The sequence below is a fragment of the Apostichopus japonicus genome, chromosome 23, assembly GCF_037975245.1.
Source record: "Apostichopus japonicus isolate 1M-3 chromosome 23, ASM3797524v1, whole genome shotgun sequence".
Classification (NCBI taxonomy): domain Eukaryota; kingdom Metazoa; phylum Echinodermata; class Holothuroidea; order Aspidochirotida; family Stichopodidae; genus Apostichopus; species Apostichopus japonicus.
This window is the reverse complement of record NC_092583.1, coordinates 6,367,930-6,392,241: the sequence shown is the minus strand read 5'-3', so window position 1 is coordinate 6,392,241 and position 24,312 is coordinate 6,367,930. Positions and strand designations below refer to the sequence as shown.

Sequence of the window (24,312 nt, the reverse complement as noted above, 5' to 3'; positions counted from 1 at the left end):
TTCAATATTAATCAGTATTCTGGAATTGATTAGTCAGTTTCATCTCGCCGTGTTTCATCAGCCGAAGATCACATGTCACACCTGTTTATTATTGAAGTTGCTGCAATACAGCACAAACATGAATTATGAATATATTAATCACGCAAACGAGTTCATGTGCTATGTCATGTAATGGGTAACGCGCTCTTGTTATTAGAACAAGAGCATATAGAATACTGGGTTTTGGGAGCATATTTTTAGCGTTAAATGTGCGAAGCTTCATGAAGGGTTGAATTATTCCCTTCCTTTCATGTTAACATTCGTAAATAACTTTACATAGCAAATAGGCAAATGGATGGATTACATTTAATTTGACCGGGCGTTTTGATACCATCGTAGTTTGTAATAAGTATATTGTGATTCTCACCAATGAATAATTACAGGTACGTTAGACCATCGTTATATATCACACACAGATACCCACACACACACACACATATATATATATATATATATATATATACCATTGGTTACTGAATTCCACCCTGGTCTCCACTGGCTAATATCATTCAGAAGAACTTTCACCTACTTCAAGGCACCGAACGCCTGAAATCAGTATTCCCAGAATTACCTGTCATCGCATTTAAAAGACCCAGCAACCTACGGGATATCTTAGTTCGGGCATCCTTTCGGGATGATACCCCATTAGGGGAAAGCAAAACAGAAACTACAGGATCATCGCCCTGTACACAAAATTGCAAAACGTGCTTACTTGTCGATTCGACCGGGGCCTTTCAGAGCAACCAAACCAAACTCACGTTCCAAATTCGGCACAAAATTAACTGCCTATCCAAAAATGTCATTTACCTCATCTACTGCAATATTTGTAACTTACAATACATTGGAGAGTCAAAAAACACTCTTAGAATGAGAATGACACAACATAGATCGGCGATCAAAACAAAAAAGAACAACCAACCTGTTGCAAATCACTTCAATCTCCAAAATCATTCAATTGAGAATTTGTGTGTTATTGCCATTGACCAGAACGATTCTTGGACAGATAAATCTAGGAAAGCGAAAGAAAATTTCTGGGAACTAAACCTAAAGACCACCGCACCATTCGGTTTAAACATCAGAAACGATTTGCCGTCCCAGATAAACCAAAACAATTCCTTTACAATTACGACGGAATCGGATTCAATAATCCGACGCGGATTAAAATAATCCGAATTTCTAAAACTTCTGCTCAATTCAGCAGAAATCAGTAAGTCGCTTTGCCTTTACAACCATGCCGACATCTTCTCTATAAAACAGTTTCAATTCCTGCTACTCCTTGTCACTTTCGGTGATCATGCACTGAAGAAGAGCTAGTTTTGCTCGAAAGCTCTGCAAAAACCTAGCATTGGCTGTTTTACTTCCAATCACTTACCTAATTCAATTATTGTATCTCACTCGAGATCCAGCCTTTCTCTAAATGCAGCATAGTTGTTTAACAGTTTTTCCGTTATTCCTATATATATATATATATATATATATATATATATATATATATATATATATATATATATATATATATATATATATATATATATATATATATATATATATATATATATATATATATATATATATATATATATATATATATATATATATATATATATATATTATATATATATATATATATATATATATATATATATATATATATATATATACATATATATGTATGTATGTATTTTGCTAAACGTCTATAATGACTTTTTAAACAACGATAGAAACACGTTCAATGTAAACCCAGGGAGACATGCATGGGTTTGTGTCTTATATATTCATCAACTATGTATACTGTACATGTGTAGGCCTACATTAGTACATTGGAGGTCGGAGCACAAGTAACATGCGGTAAACAACTCCGACAACGAAATGCAGATGTGCAAACAATAACAAAAACCGCAATTAAGACAAAGCCAAAGGAAAGGAAGTAATATTTCTCGACGTAACTGTCAGAAATATCATTATAAATAACAGAGTGTTTGAGAGGAAGCGTACATAATTAATGTAAGACAGCAACGAAGCAGTAACATAACAATAGGGTATAATCAGGGCATACACCGATGAGCTTAAAATCAGCTTTTTGTTTTGGATAAGGTATCACTAGATATAACACCCTGCCTGTGTAAGTTAACGTGCATGTGGGTAGCTGTTAGCTGATCAACAACAACAGCCGCTGTAAAGAGATGCTGTAAAGAGAGTGCATCAATGAGTACTTTCTAGGTGGGCTTGCCATATACATATCGTAAGATAATTTTATTAAATCCCTAGAATACTTAAATAAAGTAACAAATTAACTGAACACATAGAAGAATATCTGAGACAGAATTCTTTATCCGCTTTTATTTGTTAAAACAAAAGAACATACTGGGAATGTACCTTTATTTTTGCCGAGTTCGTTCAAAGGTTTCTAAAATCATCAACTAAGAAAAAGTGTTTTATGAAATGCAACCCACTCGCTTAATGAACCTCGACGTGTGCTTGACAAATGAGGGAGTCCTAATGATGCCACTCCATTGTAATGTTCAAGTATAAAAAATACAGACTGGATATGTTGTTCACATTATAAGTGAGAGGCTTATTTTTTCAGTACTCTTACATTAGAATTTATAAACAAGTTCAAGTCTAGTTTCCTCTGTGCGAGCGTCTTTTAATAGAATGGATAAATGCATCACTAAAATTACGACATTAATCAAATTAAATTAAAGAAACTTAAATTTGCTACATCAGGGTGTTTTCTTAGATATTTTGTAGCACACGCACATATTTGTAACACACACGTAGTTATCTGTAACACACACACACATAGTGATATCTGCTCTATATCATTTCTATTCCAATGGCAATTTGATGTAGGACAACTCTTTTTAGCTCAACCTTAGTTTTGCTTGATTACTTTAACCATTGACGTAGATCCCGCGGGATAGGGGATGTATCCCCAACATTTGATTTGGGCATGCACCAAGTAATCATTCGGGTGCCTGAAGTACATTTTTTCCACATGAAATATGATGCTTAATTAACATAGCGTCCATTTAAACGTGTTTTAATTTTGAAAAAGGTTACAAGATCGCTGGAATGGGAATGTATCCACCAACATTTCACTGGGGGAGGGGGGGGGTGACCCATGTAATCATCTCCCCAGTTTTATAGATAGACCATAACAGATTTTATATCGTTAGAAAGCTAAAAGAAACGTCTATACTGTAATGTATGGCTATATATGTCGCTATATGACTGTGTTTGTAGCTATAGAGTTGGTACTATCGCTGCCCTTGGGGGTAATATTACTTGCTTGGCTGTTTACGGAAGCATAGCCCCTCTGCTTAAGAAGCTCCGCCCAAAGAAACGATGAAAACTTTGTTGATTTGAAGATGGTTTATTCTATCCAACTCATAATTAATGTTCAATCAAAATTTCAACTTCAAGATACCGATTGGAAACAATAAATTTGATAAATTATGTGGCCATAACAGACACCTTTGGTCCCTTTTTGAAACATTGACTGAAGAGGCTAACTTTTGTGTTGAACTATATTACAAATAACTTCATATGGAAGTTGGATATTTTAATTTTCTCTGTTCAAATAACAAATTTTGTGTGATATTTGTGAGGAAAAAGGGCACAAAATCATCTCCAAGTTGCCCCAGTTTGCATTATATAATATCGCGACTGTCAACAATTTCTTAAGGTGGAGAGGCACACCCCTCCGCTCGAAGCCCTTCCCCGGCAATCGCTTGGTGATCGCGTACGCTCTTTGTGCGTAGTTTGCCACCCCTCGTCTTCAACTATATAGATAACCTCACCCCCCCCCCTCCCAATGTCAAAATGAAATATACGACACTGACTTTACTATTTAATTAACTTTACTGGTATTAGCTATAAGCTCTAATGTCTTGCGATTCCACCCTGTAATAAATTCAAATACAATGTATGCACCGCTTAAATGAAAAGAATTCCATCAATATAAGTATAAGCTTATTGGATTTTCTGTCCCCATTTAGGACTTTTTACAGTCACTGAGCAACCAAGATCGGGAATATGGCGGCCTAATTCTGAGTACATTAAGTAAAAGCATCGTCCTGGGTCTCTTTTGATATTGTATTGGTGGCGTCTAACTAATGTTTGTTTTATTTCAGACTTATAACCGTATTTGGAGTATGAAAAGTCCTGTCTGGCAATTGATTTTTATGCAAGACATACAGGAGTAACATCATGCATATTACATACCAGCTTGGATTTGAATATTATTGGGGCGTATTAATGCCACTGATATATACGCTGGTATGTTTTATATAGTTACCATAGCAATTATGCGCAGTAAATCTCCCTTTTTCACGGTCTTCTTCTTTTTCGTGCAGGCTCGTAATCCTCGATTCACCTCCTATTGCACTTAAGTGACAAGTATTTTGATGAAAAGTCGCAAAAGAGCAATTAGTAACAGCCTCCAGGAAGTTGTCGTTAAATTCACTTTTCTTTTCTCCTTCCAATTCCAGGCTGGAAAGACTTGAAAAGTTCTAAACGCCGGTTACGGAGGCAGACATCACAGCAGATTGATGAAGAGTCATTAACAAGCCTCGACCTAAGTATGAAAGAAAACATGCCTTCAGTGTCTACAACAGAGGGCGCTGCAGAGGCTGCTATGAGACTAAGGAGTTTGGTCTTGAGGCTGGACAAAGAAACTATCACCACAAAAGACTTAAAAGAAAACTTGGAGTACGCTGTTGCTGTATTAGATGCAATCCGTAAAGATGAATCAAGGTAAGAGACCAATATATGTAGCAAAATTAACTTTTCGGTATAACATATTCGTCCGTTGTGTTATGTATCTATGTATTACATTAAAAGGTTGATCGTCCGTTGTGTTATGTAGCCTATCTATGTATGATATACAAATGTTGATCGTCCGTTGTATTATGTATCTCCGTATGATATCTAAAGGTTGATCATCCGTTGTGTTATGTATTTATGTATGATCTCAAAAGGTTGATCGTCCGTTGTGTTATGTATCTACGTATGATATCAAAAGGTTGATCGTCCGTTGTATTATGTATCTCCGTATGATATCTAAAGGTTGATCATCCGTTGTGTTATGTATTTATGTATGATATCTAAATGTTGATCATCCGTTGTGTTATGTATTTATGTATGATCTCAAAGGTTGATCGTCCGTTGTGTTATGTATTTATGTATGATCTCAAAAGGTTGATCGTCCGTTGTGTTATGTATCAATGTATGATATCAAAAGGTTGATCGTCCGTTGTGTTATGTATTTATGTATGATCTCAAAAGGTTGATCGTCCGTTGTGTTATGTATCAATGTATGATATCAAAAGGTTGATCGTCCGTTGTGTTATGTATCAATGTATGATATCAAAAGGTTGATCGTCCGTTGTGTTATGGATCTATGTATGATATCAAAAGGTTGATCGTCCGTTGTGTTATGAGGTCTATGTATGGTATCAAAAGGTTGATCGTCCGTTGTGTTATGAGGTCTATGTATGGTATCAAAAGGTTGATCGTCCGTTGTGTTATGTCATATTAAACATTCAACTAACGCTCTCACCAAAGACTAAAGGTCCAGCCTCAATAACGCAGCAAAATTTTCAAATTTGCCCTCTCTGAAAACCTTTTCCATAATGCTAAAAACCATGTAGAGCCTGTAGATATTTGATTGTACCGATAAACTTACTGATCTATATAAAAAATGATTCGATCGATAAACTTACTGATCTTTATCAAAAGATATAATATTAAACATATGGTACATGTACCACTGTTCCGACTTTGTGACTTTGAAACTTATCGTATCCCAAAGACGTGAATGTGTAAAGTTCTCAATGAAAGAAGATCATATTGATTCATAGCGGCTAGATCCTGGATTTGTTCAATATTTCTTTAGTTGACGAAGTAACGCCACTCCTGTCTAGAAAGAAGTATCACAAGACCAGTTTATAATTTCCGGACTCATTAAAAGTACTCTTGTAACTGTTTTCATACGACAACACTTCTATCAACCTGTCATATCATTCATTGTTATTTTCTCCAATATTGCGTATTAAACTATTCATAAATGAAATGCAATACATTTCATGCCTTTAATATATATGTTAATACAGAGGTATACGGCCTCGCATGTGACGTCACCTGCATGGCCTAAAATTAATGTTGTGACTTCATTCTGTGCGTGCCGTATCCAACGGTATATATGTTGCATGCAAGCTTTCCTTTGGCTATATACTTATTAGGCCTCGTTGCTTTTTGTCTTGGTTTGTTAAAATAACCTCAAAACCGAAAAACTCTTGTTGTTGTACCAGTAGCTTAGTGATATATTAGAAACATGACGATCGGAGTTAATCACTGAATAACTAAACCCGTAACTTTGTCTGCATGGTGGTATCTATTATCAGGGTAGGCTGAATCTGTTTGATTTTACTGTCAGAGTAACAATTTCCATAGCAACTGAGATGTGATGGTGAAATACGGTTGAATGCTAAATCATATGCCTCTGCTTAGTCACAAAAAGTACAATAATATGTTTACGATATTACGGTGTTTTGAAAAAAAAGCAGGCAATAGAGATTCCATAAACGTGAATATTATAGCTATATCAATCATATACATAGGAAACTAAAATAATATTAATACTACTAAAGTAGTATAAAGTATACAAATATTCCACTACTAAAGTAGTATAAAGTATACAAATATTCTGTCTTTATGTTTCAAGCATGACATCATTTCTCAATTTAGATTCTTCATTGAGAGCTATAGGGTTGGTTTCATCAGTATTTCTATACTCAATATGCGTCCATGCTACCTTACCTCTGCAGTCATAGATGTTGATGCTGTGAAATTATAATGCTATTTGATATGATGAGACAACTTCCTTGGTGTACTATGTTAGCTCATAATTTATAGTTAAGCAGACACTGTAAGACGGTTAGTAAACATGACAGAGATATGTTTCGAACTAGTAATATAGTGTAGTCATAGCGTAGTCAGTCAATCGTTATGAGTTGTGGGATATATACGTTATTGTTGATATAGTGTAGTCATAGCCTAGTCAGTCAATCGTTATGAGTTGTGAGATATATACGTTATTGTTAATATAGTGTAGTCATAGCGTATTCAGTCAATCGTTATGAGTTGTGGGATATATACGTTATTGTTGATATAGTGTAGTCATAGCGTAGTCAGTCAATTGTTATGAGTTGTGGGAAATATACGTTATTGTTGATATAGTGTTGTCATAGCGTAGTCAGTCAATCGTTATGAGTTGTGGGAAATATACGTTATTGTTGATATAGTGTAGTCATAGCGTAGTCAGTCAATCGTTATGAGTTGTGGGAAATATACGTTATTGTTGATATAGTGTAGTCATAGCGTATTCAGTCAATCGTTATGAGTTGTGAGATATATACGTTATTGTTGATATAGTGTAGTCATAGCGTAGTCAGTCAATTGTTATGAGTTGTGGGAAATATACGTTATTGTTAATATAGTGTAGTCATAGCGTATTCAGTCAATCGTTATGAGTTGTGAGATATATACGTTATTGTTGATATAGTGTAGTCATAGCTTAGTCAGTCAATCGTTATGAGTTGTGAGATATATACGTTATTGTTGATATAGTGTAGTCATAGCGTAGTCAGTCAATTGTTATGAGTTGTGGGAAATATACGTTATTGTTAATATAGTGTAGTCATAGCGTATTCAGTCGATCGTTATGAGTTGTGAGATATATACGTTATTGTTGATATAGTGTAGTCATAGCTTAGTCAGTCAATCGTTATGGGTTATAAATATATATATTATTGTTGATATAGTGTAGTCATAGCGTAGTCAGTCAATCGTTATGAGTTGTGGGAAATATACGTTATTGTTTATATAGTGTAGTCATAGCGTATTCAGTCGATCGTTATGAGTTGTGAGATATATACGTTATTGTTGATATAGTGTAGTCATAGCGTAGTCAGTCAATTGTTATGAGTTGTGGGAAATATACGTTATTGTTAATATAGTGTTGTCATAGCGTATTCAGTCAATCGTTATGAGTTGTGAGATATATACGTTATTGTTGATATAGTGTAGTCATAGCTTAGTCAGTCAATCGTTATGAGTTGTGAGATATATACGTTATTGTTGATATAGTGTAGTCATAGCGTAGTCAGTCAATTGTTATGAGTTGTGGGAAATATACGTTATTGTTAATATAGTGTAGTCATAGCGTATTCAGTCAATCATTATGAGTTGTGAGATATATACGTTATTGTTGATATAGTGTTGTCATAGCTTAGTCAGTCAATCGTTATGAGTTGTGAGATATATACGTTATTGTTGATATAGTGTAGTCATAGCGTAGTCAGTCGATCGTTATGAGTTGTGGGAAATATACGTTATTGTTGATATAGTGTAGTCATAGCGTAGTCAGTCGATCGTTATGAGTTGTGGGAAATATACGTTATTGTTGATATAGTGTAGTCATAGCGTAGTCAGTCGATCGTTATGAGTTGTGAGATATATACGTTATTGTTGATATAGTGTAGTCATAGCGTAGTCAGTCAATTGTTATGAGTTGTGGGAAATATACGTTATTGTTGATATAGTGTAGTCATAGCGTAGTCAGTCGATCGTTATGAGTTGTGGGAAATATACGTTATTGTTGATATAGTGTAGTCATAGCGTAGTCAGTCAATTGTTATGAGTTGTGGGAAATATACATTATTGTTAATATAGTGTAGTCATAGCTTAGTCAGTCCATCGTTATGAGTTGTGGGATGTATACGTTATTGTTGTTACGGGTACCGCATAAGATTTATGTCCTTATACAAGACTAATATTCGAACAAGTTCTTAATAAAGTGCTTGACATCGACACCATGTATTGGACGTATACGTTATGAGAACACTAAAACGATTACAGGCACAGTCCTCCATACGGTACAGACATATAAAACGTGATCGACAACAGACTGTAGCTACGTCGCCCTCCACTGTTGAAGGATCTAACCATGCAGTCATTAATGGAATACGTATGACACAGAGAAGATATTGAATGATAGAACAAGCCGATTGATAGTGTGCAGACCTTAAGGGGCGTAATTACAAGGAGTGTGCTGGTAGTATTGTGGTACTTTTGAAGTAGCCATATTGTTGGCCTGAGAGGGTGCTGGTATCAAAATGCAGCTGTGAAATAATTGGTTATTATAGTATATAGGGATATTGCATACATGTAGTTTTTAATCACGTAGGAATTACCGTATTCGTTGATGCATATATTCCTAAGCTATCATCAGACTAAAAATCTTCATGAAATGAAATGCTCTAATAATCAGATCGACGGACTTTATTTCCAATCAAATCTTTTAACTATCCAATTAAATCAAAGTAAATTGTACGAAAACCGAGTATGTTATAGAGGTGGTAATACCGCTTGACTGATTAACGCTATATGTGTAACCAAAGAAAACAACATCTGTGTGAAATGAAGACACACAGCAGTAGCGAGGACACAGATCAAATGAAACACTAATGGATTTCTAAAGTAGATCTTATTCTCTAGTTTACTTGCCAAAAACAGTAGTAAATTATTGCAGTATATTAACAATGTTCTAATCAGGCAGTTTTGGGCGGCTCGGTGCTGCGGGCAACACAAAGAAATTTGGGTAACTTCCATTTATAAATTGGTGTTAGATTCAAACCATTTTTAGACAATAGTATATCTTATAAATATTTTAGAATGTTAATTACTGAAACTGATCATTACATTTTTTGATCGTCTGAGGCCGTTGATCTTGCATTATTGCATTACAAATGTGCATATACAGTTAAACTGTGCATGGCAGCTTCACTACTGTAGCAAACAAATCAGATACAGAAATCAATTCCACTAGCAGATCGTTCATAACTATGAACTCCACTGCAGTAGAAGTAACTTCCCATCAGACTACATACTGTTGTGAGCATTATCGATGTAAGGAATTCAAACATTATTATGTATTCCAACTTAAAAAGCTAAGCTAAGAATCAGAATCAAATCTGGTCACTTCAAATGAACGAGAAACTGACTTGATCTTGGTAAAAAAAAATAAGAGACTATGAACGAGATCCTGCCAAATACCTTGGCTTAACCACAATCTAAATAAATGTTCCTTTTAGTTGAAACATGGCGACGAAGGATATGGACTTAACACATCAATTCCCTCTCTTACTCCCACTGCATCTGATTAGAAGCCATGATAATGCAAAATCTTACTTGGCAAGACGCTTTTGGGATTTGTTGGTGGCGCCATGCTTCTAAAGTGTTTTCATCGTGCATTTGATAAGGCATCAGTATATATGCTTCTTTGACAAGGAAAATGTATTCGAAAATGACAGATGATATTGGCAACAAAATACATGATTATCTGAACTTGTGCTATTAATGTGGCCACGAATAGCATACTATATGTTGAATTAGATACTCATCGTTTGATACCTGTGTCCTTAGGATATACTTAGGTGGGCTATACATGTATACTGGGATAACAACCAATTAAGAACGGTTACAAAAATCTCGATGGTGCAAAGAAACAGAATTTAAAAGACTGTATGTTCCAAGTTCTCTCTTCTGCTTCTTCACTTTGTTATTCCTTGCCGAAGGCAAGAGCATTCTATTTATTGGTGGTGTAGTGTGTGTGTGTGTGTTGCGTGTGCTGTGTATGGCTTTGCACACTATAACTCAAGAATATACAGGGTAGTTACTAAATACGTTGTATTAAGAATCAACTTAGTAAGTAGAATCCTATTTATTTCTTCGGCGGTTCAATGTCATTTGAGTGCACGATAACTCAAAAAGCAAAGCTTGGATAAAGACCATCTTCGATTATGGGTCCACGTTTACGATTACAAGAAGCGAATTGTTTTTCGGAGAGGTCAAACCTCATAACAGCTCAGCAGATCAAAGTCAATGTCGGTAACACCGACTCCATAAACATAATAATTCCAATAGCAAAGTTTGGATGAAACCATATGTGATAAGTGGATCCATTTTGTAAATAGAAATTTGTAGGTTTCTGTAGGGTCAAACCACTTGTAAGTTTCTGTACGGTCAAACAACTTGGTAGGTTTCTGTGCGGTCAAACCATATTGTAGGTTGATGTACGGTCAAACCATTTGTAAGTTTCTGTACGGTCAAACCATTTGTAAGTTTCTGTACGGTCAAACCATTTGAAAGTTTCTGTACGGTCAGACCATTTGTAGGTATCTGTACGGTCAAACCATTTGGTAGATTTCTGTATAAAGTCAACCATGTTGTAGGTTTCTGTATGGTCAAACCATTTTGTAGGTTTCTGTATGGTCAAACCATTTTGTAGACTTCTGTACGGTCAAACCATAACCCCAGATGCTGAAGCTTTTCATCCACCTTACTGAGTACAAAGACCTTATGAGTTTTATGGAGGCCAAAAAGTCCTACTTTTGATGTCAAGGGTTAACATTTTTAAATAGCTATGTTCTGCAGTGTTACATTAAATGTTCTCATAAAAAAATTTGGGGAGTAATCACAAAGTTTGTTGGCATTTCGTTTTTTACATTCGATGTAGGGTCCACATTCATCTGTTTGTATATATCTGCGATGAATTCATAGATCATAAACTAGTTGTAGCTGTATTATTGTGCCTATCTGGCCAGTCTTATTATAGCTGTGGTATATAAGGGCCTATACTATCAGTACATTATGCTTCTACTACTAATTGTGAAACACTTATCAATCGCTCTAGCGTCTTCATTAGATATATACCTTGAGTGACGTACACTGTAGGAAATGAGGCTGTTGACCCACATGTCCTCTCCTGAGACTAAATTAAATTAAAAGTAACTATCTTAAAGGTATATTGATGTCATTCCGGTCCAGGGGCTGTTAATATAATAACGAATCGTCAACTTCCGATATCAGCTTGATTGATCGTTACACGCTGAGCCTCCCAGCGTTGGAGAGGAGTACCAAAATCCACCAAGGGCTGATCGGTTTGGCTGTGAACTTCACTGTCTATATGGAATTAAACCTGGTTAACGGAAAGAGATCAGTAAATGCCGATAGCGGGAGGGATTACACTATAAGTAGGACAAGTTTAGGGTTACTTTAACCAATGAAAAACGGATCAGAAAGCTAGGTGAGCTCAATAGCTTTTTAACCATATATTAGAGTGTTGTAGGTGAAGCTGTTTCATATGAATCAGCCACTGAAAACGTGTACTTTGTATGAATTCAGTTTACCTAATGTATCCCTTTTTGAATTGTCTTGATATCAGTTACTGTGCAATCACTATGTTTATCTTAGATCTTTTGGCACTACTAAACCATTTACACAGTAATCCATTGTATTTTGGTTTTGTAAGACACGCTCTCTATAATGTAACAAGATCAAGTTGCAAAGTTACGTAATGACTTTCAAGAACCAAGTACGAATTAAAAGGTTAAACGAAGTAGATTATATTTTATTTAAAGTAAAAAAAAACAACAACTGCAGATTCGGCTCCAAAATCCAGGTCAACACTAAACATACATTTCATGCTTTGCAAGTTTGAAACAGGCTTTCGAAATTAGCCGTTATAATGCGCGCAAATAGCTCGATAATTTCGCCAATTCATATAAAACTCCATAAGAGATGGAATACAGATGCTTTCAATGTATACATTTCTCAAGGAACATATATCAAAGACGATACAGGGATATACGTATAGCCTGCCAGAAGTGACATTAATTTATCCTCCCTCCGCTCTTCGATCGTTAAGAGAGAGGCTATTCCGCTGATTAAAAAGCCAGTTTGAAACCATCACGACAAACTGCATCTGTCTATTTAAAGATCTACGTACTGGTAGTCGAACTCACGTGAGCAAAGGGAAATATCTCGACTCAGGAATGGATCTCAGAACCTGTTTGTTGAATTCAAAGGAAATGTGTCGTAAATTTGGTATTTTATAGAGTTATTGTTCACAGGAAAGATAAGATACGTGTTTTTTGGAAGGATTTTAATTAATGTTAGCTCGAAAGTTCTGTTCATGGATGACCGAACAGGAACATCCTAATGTTTACATATGCCGAGAGCAGCAGTCGCTCTGTTTCTTCAATGTAAATCATAGTGTAAAGAAGACAGTCACGTTCGCAAAGTTTCAAACAAAGCTTATTAAAACTTTCATAGGATGAAATAGTTTTATTAATAGAACTTGGAAGCCACAGCGAGAGCATCAGCTATTTTTGTGAGATCTATAGTCAGTGTTTCGAGAATATAAACTTGTATATACGGAAATGTCCCATCACTTGGCGTAAGTATCAGAGACTCTACCTTTGTCATATATACTGACAGGTTAACAGCATAGCAAAAACGATAGCTTAAAATATTGTAAAAAGGTATTACTTATGGGCAATAGGAAATGTACCTTTATTGATTACTCATTTATAAGAAATAAATTTATTCATTTCACCAAAGTTGGTAGACTTGGCGGTATGCATAATGTATAAGAGTTTGCCTCTGAATTGCATTTAACCTGCTGTCTAGAAGAATGTTGCCAAGTTCAATTTAAAGCGTAGCTTAAAATTTACAAAGATAAATGACTTGTCGTGGTGAGGCTCAGTAAGCTCTTCATGAAAAGATGTTTAAACCAAACACCTTCGATGAGAGTATGACGCTCAGAATGAGTCCTTGTTTATAAAAGATCCATCATGAGCCATGATTTACTTTCATCTTACCAACACGAAGACTTAGAAATTAATCCAAGTCACGTGGTCATCTGATTTATAGCTTCCATTTTCAGTGTTTCTCGTTGATTTATTTGCTTGATTTTCTGTAAACATTCAAAAAGTCCTCCTATAACACTAATCAACACGAAGCAATATAAACTGAGCTGTTCCCCACTTAACAGCGGTAATTTGATAGCATGCATTCTGTGAGGATATTTTTGAGTTCTTTTGGAACGACGAGGCTTTCAATTGATGGGAGATAAACATCTCTTTTTTTGGAGATAACATGACGTCATAGGATCATTGTATGCTTTGGTCTCTCAGTGTTTTCACACATGCGGATGGCTGCAATCGATTAACCTTCTCCATAGCTCTTACCACTCAATGATTTTACATACATTAACGTATAATACGTAGGGGTCAGTTAATCGCCTAAACAAACGGCCAGTCCGGAATTTGCAAACATTAACGGTAGTACAGTACTTTATTACAATAAGACGAAAGAACATTACGAATCAGTCAGGCATTTCTTTGTTGTTATTTCATTAGGTGAAATAACGAAACTATTGAAAGATATTATGAGTCTCGCAAAATTTTGAATACTAATAATGACATGTGTTCAAGTGACATCTCCAGCTATTGTGATTGATCTGAAATCATCAGTCGGGTTTGATTCTTTAATTAATTAAGACAGAAAACAAATCATTAACTGCGTACACAAGTCCACAAATCAGTTATAGGTTTTGTGAAAACACTGTATATCCATTTTCAAAACCAATTTCAACTACCTAATGCCATTACAATATCCACAAAGGCTGCCAGGGATTTTCTTCGACTGCTTTGTATATTTTCTATATTTACGATGTTTGGCTATTAGTTCGGAATTGCGCAACTCATTGCATTGAATGTTACAACGAGGTAATGCAGCCAGTTGGGACAATTTCCGAATGCTAATACCTCTCTAAACTGTACTCCAATATCATGCTCTCAAAGCACTGGTATTGTCAGTACAAACAGTTCCTAACCTTGATCTGATAGAAACATGATATTAATGTTGCGCGTACTGACACTATAGGTGCTCTGAAGCGGGACATAACACTACAGTATAGACAACATTGTCCCAACTGGGTGTGTCATGTGCATCGCACCATTTACAATGAGGTCGGATTGTCAGGTGCTAGCAGATGAATTGTGACCTTTAAGCTATACTTACATGAAATATATATAATCTTTCTATTCTCTTACGGACTTAATGTTTAGTTTACAATGATGTGAATTCAGTGCCTATAGATAAGTTTTGAAAACAAGACATATATCTTTATGACTGCTATTGCGCTATTTTTTCCCGTCATTTATGAATCTTTACCGCGTTACAAAGACGCCTTCAGCTAATCGACATTTTATTTCAGGAAGATTGTATCAATACCTATAGAGGACACTGAATCATATAAGAACAATCAAGTTATTAAAAAAAAGTTAAATTGAGTATAATTGAACTTAAATATTTATCGTTAACTTACTTGTACATTCTGTGTGTTTTAGACTAAATGTATCAGGTATAAAGAATACATACCGAATATGTAATGGAATTCTTCGTACACCAACTGTATCATACTGATGAGTGGTTAAAGTAATGATATTAACGAAATCGTGGTGCTTAACCATTTTTACTTCAGCAATGTTACCATAATCAAACTGCAAAAGAGTGAAAACTGTTGCTGCAATTTCTTAGTATGATAACTGTGAAACTTGGAGAATTGTCAGAAGCCAGGATTCTGAATCTTTTAGAGTATAATACAGTAACAGGTTACTACAACCATGTCGATGGAGGGGAGGCGAGGGGAGGGGGCGGGAGAGCGGGTGGTGTGTAATGTCATATTCCTCAAGTCTTTGTTCTAACGTGGGTATAGTTGTGCCGGTATTTAATGAAAGTTTGAGAGCACGCGTTTTATGTACTGCCTTATTTAGCGTTACTTATTGATTTTACTTTAGATTTAACAATGAGGAAGACGAACTCTCTGAGGTGGCGACAGAGGAGGTACCTGAGCAAGTCAGGAACTGGCTGACATCAACCTTTAGCCGCCAATCGACAAGAACAAGGCTCGGAGATGAGAAACCCAGATTTAGGAGCATCGTCCAGGCCCTACGGACAGGACTCTTTATTGATCGGTCAGTTTATGATTGTATTAGAGGATTTGTGTGTACAGAAAGATGGCAAACCTTCTATAAACTCTATAAATTAACTAATTGAGTGGTCATTTAAAATAACCAACCCCTTGCATCCCACCATCCCATTGCGTCTCGACCTACTCATTGCCACTCTGTAACGAAAGCCGCCAAGCATAACATTTGTCAATTATAAAATATGGTAATTCGAGATGTTATCCTAATGTTGGTGACATTCATCATAAACAATTTTAAAAATAGCACCCTTGTTCTAAAAATAGCAATATATTTTCATGTTCTAGAATGTTCCGAAGGACGTCAGCATCTATGGTGACATCATTTCCACCAAGGGTGGCGTCCCTCTTTAAGGTAAGTACCAATTTAAATAGGTTCAATCAGTTGAGTTCCTTTTAATAAACAGTCATTGGTTACTAAAAAGGTCTTCAGGTGTAGCAAATAAAACTATTTATCCTTACCATATATTACTCTTAAAAAATTGCTTCTCCAACCGGACACTTCTGGGTTCATGTTTCAGCCGAGCATTATCCTTTTTTCTCTTTGTATGAACACATCATATGTTCTCCTGTTGTGAGGTTCTCATCTTGGCAATGCTTAGACATATAGCCCATCGCTCACGTAATGATCCACATATTTTGTTACAAAGGCAGATATTATATTCATACGTCAGTTCTTGGAGGTTATATTTATGAAACCATAAATTTTAATGACCATTCGGTCATGTTCTCAAATTTCCATCCCAGGGGAACCATTTAGCCTTCAAAGGAGATACGAGATTGAGATGAAAATAACAACCAAAGTAGAAGTCGGTTTGGAATAAAGAATTGGATGTTTCAAAAATAACGAATTACAACCATTCTGAAATCGATAAGTAGGTTACCAGGGAATAGCTAGATAGATGAGAAAGTATTTGGTTACCTTTCCTTAAACTCTTGCTTTTGCAAATGCTCCTTGGTATGATTAAGGCAGATTACTCTGATGGTTTGCTCATTCCTGAAAATAGTTATGTCTTTGTTTGTCTCTCTTGCGTATTTGTTTCTATTTCACGGCCTTCTGTGAGGTCGAAACATCGATCTGATGTTGTTCTTTCATTATGCAAATGCTTTTACTTTCTTATGATTCCTGTTTCTTTATTTTCTTTGATCTTATCATTTTAATTGTATGAGCAGGAACGTACGTGGCGGTATTTTGACCCTTATAAATATGAGACTACATTGCAACACTGTAGCCTGACATACAGTTGATAGCAGCTATTGTGCATTCGTTCATAGGAAATATTTATACACATGACAATGAACAAACATCTCAATATTTCTAAAACCTAGCGAGACCGCCGAAAGGCAAGTTGAGTGTTTATGCTGTGTATGTGCACTTGGATTTCATGCATCATTAGAAGATTTCTGTGAGAGGCTATTACTAGCCGCCACATACCGTCATGCTACGTGCATTTTATGATCATAATCTTGGGTACTTGATCCTAAGTGTTCTACACTAGTCTTCACTTTCAAGAGATTAAAAGTCCATTAACCACTGCGAGGAAGAAGACGTCAGTGATTTAAGTAAATAATAAGCTATTTGATTAAAAGCAGTGATAGAGCTGCTTCTCATACTATCAGTGAACGTTTCTGCTGATCAATTTAAAAACGAATGACGTAGAAGGCCATTATTAACAGTCATGTGGTGTCAGTGATCAGCGTACAAACCATGGTGTTATTATGTACCGTTCGGGTCTGTTTTGGTGCCTTCTAGCTGTTGCCCTTGCGTTTTGCTCATTCAAAGAAGACCACAGCAGGCTTTCCTGCCTGAGTTAGAAAATTATTACATAAAAATTGTTTATAATGGCGCAAATGCCCAAGGGGTCTTTCTTTAACAACGAATTTGGTCTTATAAACAATCAATTCATAATCAGGCCAGATCAGCCTCGGAACACTCCTTATAATTATATCTTGTTTAACTTAGACAATGAAGATTGTAATAAAGAAACGTAGATGGAAAGACGTCTCTAATGCACAGAACCTCAAAAATATAAAATCATGCAAGTCAAAGAAAAATGATAATGGAACCTCATCGGAGTACAGTTGTATTGTTCACAGCTGAACAACCATTTCTAAAGTTGTCATTGTTTAAATTTGTTTAATGGATTAAAAACAAGTAGTCAGCACTAAAGAATACATAATCTACAATTACAAGTTTTAATTTGCATACAAAACACCATGATGAAAATAATATTCTTGAATATTGTATTTCCTTCATCAATATTTACATTACAGCCATATATTGACATAGATTCTCAAGGACTTCTTAGTAGTATGGTTCCCTTTATATGTCATTTCATAGTACAGTACATGTGGATAAATTTGTAAATACTATAAAAACCAAGACTGCAACGTTAGGTCGGCGGAAAGTCAAACATACTTGTTTGCAAACAGGCAAATGTAAGCAACGTATAACACGAAATGCCTCAATCTTATAATGTTAAAATTGCGATAAAGAAAGTCACAGCCTCAAAAAAGTACAACAGAAAAGTTTATTCTTTAATTTAAATATAGCTATGTGGAAAAGTATTTTCAGATACTGAAAAGCTTCGAAATACTAAAAAACGACAGTTTTTAACCTAAAAAACAAAAGAAGGTCATCTCAAGTTCATAGCCAAATGGTGAGAAACCAATGCTTCAGCTTGCTATTAATGCAAGGTTTGTAAACAAATACTTTCATAAATATTAAATTTATTCTATTATTATCATATTTATTTCTTCGTATCCTTCATATGACAAAGTATTTCCGATGTTCAACGTATATAGATATTCAAGTACAGTATATATGTCAAGCCAATTTGTCTTGTGGAATATCTGAACGTCTGTGCACGGCGATCGAAGATTTGACTTGTATGTATATGGCTGTGTAGGGTGCCTTTATTATATAGCCTATATAAGGCTCTGTAGGGTGCCTTTATTATATAGCCTATATAAGGCTGTGTAAGGTGCCTTTATTTTATATTCTACGTTAATGCCAGTGATGACTCTTCATACCCTCGACTAGATGATTATCTACATCTTGACGTATAAGATGGTTGCTTAAGTTACCTCTGTATCACACACTTTCTTGTTCCCCGACGCAGAGTGCCGTGAAATTACACATTCACTTCAAGTCCTTAGAGGAATGACGTGATACTAACGAAGCTCTAAAGGCCCCTTATATACCAGTATAGTTTTCAACTGACATAACTTAATGTCAGTCTCTATCTTCTCTGATTACCTGTAGTTTTGCTTTTACAATAATTGTTACTAGAATAAAATTGTAAGGAACATTTCCTTATAATGTTGCTTATATGTGGACTCGAATCGTTAATGAAATATTTTGATCGTATCTAATATGGGCCTTTCACAGGGTTCCGAAACGTATATATGAGAAATGTCTCTTAATATGTGAAAGGTAAAACATAGTAAGCCACGCTATAATCCATGAATGTCCATTACCAATATAGAGTATGGATAAAGCGCTGCGTATAGGCAAATAACAATCGTGTTAATTAAAGATCTCATTTCAACGAGTGTTTAACGGCATATGAATATCGGTCTACCATAAAAATAAAATAAATGCTGTTGACTTAAAGATGACGACCAGATGAAGTATATTACATTAAACATATCTCCTTTGTTTGGATGGGTTTCTTTTGTGTCTGTGTGTCGTCAAACTGTCATTGATACTTAACTGTCATTGATCCTTTACTAATACACAACACCTTTTTTCATCAACACAATTGATTGTCTCCTCCCCCACCCCTTAATTACTCTGACAGTGTTTGGTAGTGATTTCCATTTTTATACTCCCCTACCCCTCCTCATCCCCTTCCCAATTACCATGACAACTATTTGGTAAAAACTTAGAGTTTTCAAGGCAGGTTCTATTAAAAATGTCTATATTTACAACCACAATAAACGTTGCTCGGATTCAAGCAGTCACAATGTATTATTTTCTATCGTGTTAGGGATGGGGGTGGGGGGTGAGAATAAACACATTTCCATTATCTTTCAAGGAGTCTATGAATGCTAGAAACAAAGAAATGCCATCTCAAAATGTATTTCACTATCCTCCGTCATATTTTGAAAACTGGTACTGGTACCATTGAACATATATATTTATACTTTTCATTTATAATATTTAGTAAAGAAATGCAAATATCAGATTAGCATCTCTATTGGGCTTATCAAGCTAAGAAAACTATCATGCTAATTAAATGTCTGCATCTGTTTGTTTTAACATACATGAAATTTCTGAAGGCATGTCATATTAATGTAATATATGATAAATGTATGTGTATCTATTGCAACAGTGTAGGCCTGTATTGAAGTGTCTGAAAATAACAAGTTAAATCGATTAATGTGGACATGTTATAACGATGAAGACGAGGACTTGCCTTGTGACAATATTAGATACATTTGTCCTTTCTCTCTTTCTTTCAGTACATTGATGATTGGTCCTTTGATATTTTTGCTGTAAATCGAGAAGCAGAGGGGCATGCTCTCAAATGCATTGTCCATGAAATCCTCAACAGATACGATCTACTCATCAAGTTCAAGGTTAGGTTATAGAATACGCATATGCAAGAGGTATAGACTATCTGAAGGTGTGCGATACGAAACCCTCCCCTTCCCTCAATCATAAGCTCATCCTCTATACAAAGCCTCTCCATCCCCTCCTATCCTTTACGCCTCCACGCCCGCCTATCCTTTACTCCTAACGGCAATCTTACATTGTTAACTTATGTTGATATAAACAGCGTATAATATGTGTAAATTCATGAGGGGTGGGGGGGGCTGGGGAGGGGGAGGGGGATAAAATTGAGGTTGTCTATTGACGAGCTGGACTAACTAATTGACTAACTGCATAGTATATCCTGACATATCCCGTGTGCTGTTTTCTCTGAGCAGCATTCACAACACCTATAAGGTAGTATTTCACATTCCAGTGTACAGTATTGGAAGTATCAATTGAGTCTACAACCTGGGATATTATGTCATCGATGTGTTAATTCAATTTGAAGTACATGGACCCTTTAATGTCAGGAACAAGTTCATCTGTTATCACTCCCTAATCCACTCTGAGATGGCATGTGCAATCTTAGCATTTACCCAGCTCTGACGCCATATGTCAATCTAGGACTTGAGTCATATTTACAAGGATCGCCCTGCTGTGTCGGTCTAATTGGCTTGGCTATACCAATTTCAGTACCGTGAGTGCTTTTGTTATTGGTATCATCTGATTGATAGGCTTCCATCATGCAACAGACAAGATATGTATATGTTCATCAGAGGCAAATAATATTTTAGAGTTTTCCGTACGTTTCTTCTATCCAACTGTTCGTCTTATATATATATATATATATATATATATATATATATATATATATATATATATATATATATATATATATATATATATATATATATATATATATATATATATACATATACATATATATATATATATATATATATATATATATATATATATATAATGTTTGTGTTCTTGGAGGGGTTTTTGCCAATTAGTATGTTTTAAATAATGGCTGTACCAGAATAAACAATCGGATTATCTATTTTGATGTGTTAATACACAACAATGCGTTCGAAATATATGATCTTTTTACGGATGATGGCAATGTTATGTCTTATGAAAATGTTATCGTGAAAAACGGAATTGGTATAGATTGCCATACACAACTTACTTTAGAATTATTGCTGCCATCCCCAAGTTATGGAAACTAATTTAACATAAACCCAATTTCCAAATAACAACAAACGGCTTTTCGGTCTACAATTCTCCTCTTGTTCAATTCAGATAATGTGGTGCCCTCATGTAAATAATTTTGGAAAGAGATATGAGAAACGATTATGAGATGAACATAAAATCTGTTGTTTTTGGTTTTACTGAGAACGGTCGCAATCCTATTAATTTATTTATGTTATAAGCGAAGATTATATCTTTAAGTGTAAGAACAATGAGTCCAAGCCTGATTCAACAATTTTCCGTTACAAATTTAAATTTCTTCTTGAGGTTGAACTTCACGTATTAAGAAAGAACAATAATAAAGCGTTACTTGATATTTTCAATGATTGCTTTAAGGATCTGTCTATCTGTTCGTATGTCTATTATCTGTCTATCTAAATCCAAGTAAGTTTCAAGATTTAATCAGAACACAGTTAAGTAAATTATATGAAGATCAAGAACCTTTGTAGACGGGTCTTTCGCAATATTAACAAGTATTTAAAAAAATTCTTGAGTGGATTCTAAAGTAGAGCCAATTCAAGTTTGAAATGAATTTATAATTTGCCTATTTGTTTTAATTTACCATTTGTTGTGGTTGACATTCTGTCCCTGTGTCCTAGGACAACAAAGATGATCAAATATAGATAGTTTGAGGTTTCAAGTCCGTTCAAGGTGCTCAGCCTATGCATTTTACTGAACAGTGTAGCTACATATAAGTATAAACATATGTACACTATATCATGGTGTGTGATATATGCATATATACACTCAAGTAAGGTCAGTATACTCATTTATGCATTTCTTACAAAGTGCATCAGTCAAAATCAATACTGACGGAGTCCATATTACTTCGTGGAGAAAATTTTTATCTGGCAAGGCCGTGGCAATATTATCTTAAGTAAAACATCTTGCAAGGTTATAAAATTGACTTCGCCTCGGTTTGCAGATGAGTTCAATAGTATTCTATTCGGAATAACACCGTTACAATTTTTAGGGAATTGATTGAGATCATACGTTATGCAAGTTCGATAAAATAAAGTGCATACTCATATGTTATGCTTCCTTCGCTTAGCATTTTTATTGATATGAAAGATATATCGATCACTATGCAATGATTTATCAGAGAGAAGGCAGTATGAATGCATGGGCATCACTTGTATCATTATTATTATTATTATTATTGTTAGGCACGTATAGTTAATAAGACACTAATACAAGTCAACCTTATATCAAACTCGTTTCAAATGTTGAACATATAACGAAAATCCAAGTATCGGATTCCTCATATATTAATTTCACGGATAGTTCATGTATTAAAAACGATCATTCGTAAACTAGTACGTAAGATTAACCAACACATTGAGAAAATTATAAAAGCCTAAACATATCATTATAGCCAAGATATTTTGACAACTTAAACACAAAGATGTGTTTTTCTGTTGATGGCATTGTGTTACCTTAGAACTACCAGAAGAGGAGATTCAACAGTGGCCATAAACTTATGTGGAAAACGTAAGTTGACATTAACATGCATGGACCATGTCAGAATACAAAGTTTTGTCACAGCTGGTGTACCAGTAATTTTACGTCACAGCCCTTAATGAGATTTACAGAATTGCAATTAATCTACGCACGAAGGTTGTAATTGGACACTGGGTTAAAGATCTCAACTAACTTGCTCCACAGATTCCTTTTTCGGTTCTTAGTAATTTTCTGGATGCGATGGAGACAGGCTACAGCAAACACTCTAATCCTTACCATAATCTGCTGCACGCTGCTGATGTTGCACAAACTGTCCACCACATGCTGGCTCGGATGGGTCTCGTGGTAAGATGACCCTAATAAACGGAATGCATGCTTATTTACGACAAGATATATTGCAGGAGTCGGGCTAATAGCATAAATGGTCAGAGCTTCATGCCCATATCTATATATAATATTGTGTGTTTATTAATCGTAGAGATTCACATGCAGGCACTATGTACGATATCTCAATTTACGGCTGTAGTGACCATGGACGTAGCCAGGGGAGCAGTGGGAGCAACTGCTCCCCCACCCTGTCAGTGTCGAAAAAATGTTTAAAAATGTTTTTTTTTTTTTTTTAGCATGGTATTTTGTTAGTGCTCTTTTGATCTTGAATACTCGTCAGCTCCGTTCACTCGATTATAATCGTAGTAACATTCAGGCCTACTGAATGTACTGATTCAGCTACTTAGTTTGGCAGATGCAATTAGCTAAATTTGGCCATTGCGTAATAAAATACATATAGCTACCTAACCGCACTCGATGGAGTGTCACGAACCGTATGCACAACGACGACGACAACGTGCGTTCTTATCCTTTTTATGATTCTTCCTAAGTTGTTGCACGAACAGCATGTTATGAAGCTAAGCTAGCAATCGTACGTGATACGCGCTTCCTATAAATAATTATTACACTGCGATAACGATATTTGTTTTTAGGCCACTGCACATCTGGCTGTCTTACAAAATATGAAAGTTTATATTGTCCATCAGTTAAGTTCGTCAAATGTATTTAAGACCAGACATTGGACAATAAACAAGAATCATCATAATGGAAAAATTGTAAAAGAGCACTTTGT

General features: G+C 35.3%; 1 protein-coding gene across 11 annotated transcripts in view; it reads left to right on the top strand.

The window, feature by feature from the left end:
- LOC139964861 (dual specificity calcium/calmodulin-dependent 3',5'-cyclic nucleotide phosphodiesterase 1A-like) overlaps positions 1 to 24,312 on the top strand; it is a 272,661-nt gene that overhangs the window by 231,854 nt on the left and 16,495 nt on the right. For all 11 annotated transcript variants that reach the window (XM_071966902.1, XM_071966904.1, XM_071966903.1 and 8 more), the window contains 5 exons: positions 4,533 to 4,797; positions 15,750 to 15,926; positions 16,226 to 16,292; positions 20,405 to 20,521; positions 23,397 to 23,537. In XM_071966902.1, coding sequence (XP_071823003.1) covers positions 4,533 to 4,797; positions 15,750 to 15,926; positions 16,226 to 16,292; positions 20,405 to 20,521; positions 23,397 to 23,537 — 767 coding nt within the window. The remainder of the gene's footprint in view (positions 1 to 4,532; positions 4,798 to 15,749; positions 15,927 to 16,225; positions 16,293 to 20,404; positions 20,522 to 23,396; positions 23,538 to 24,312) is intronic.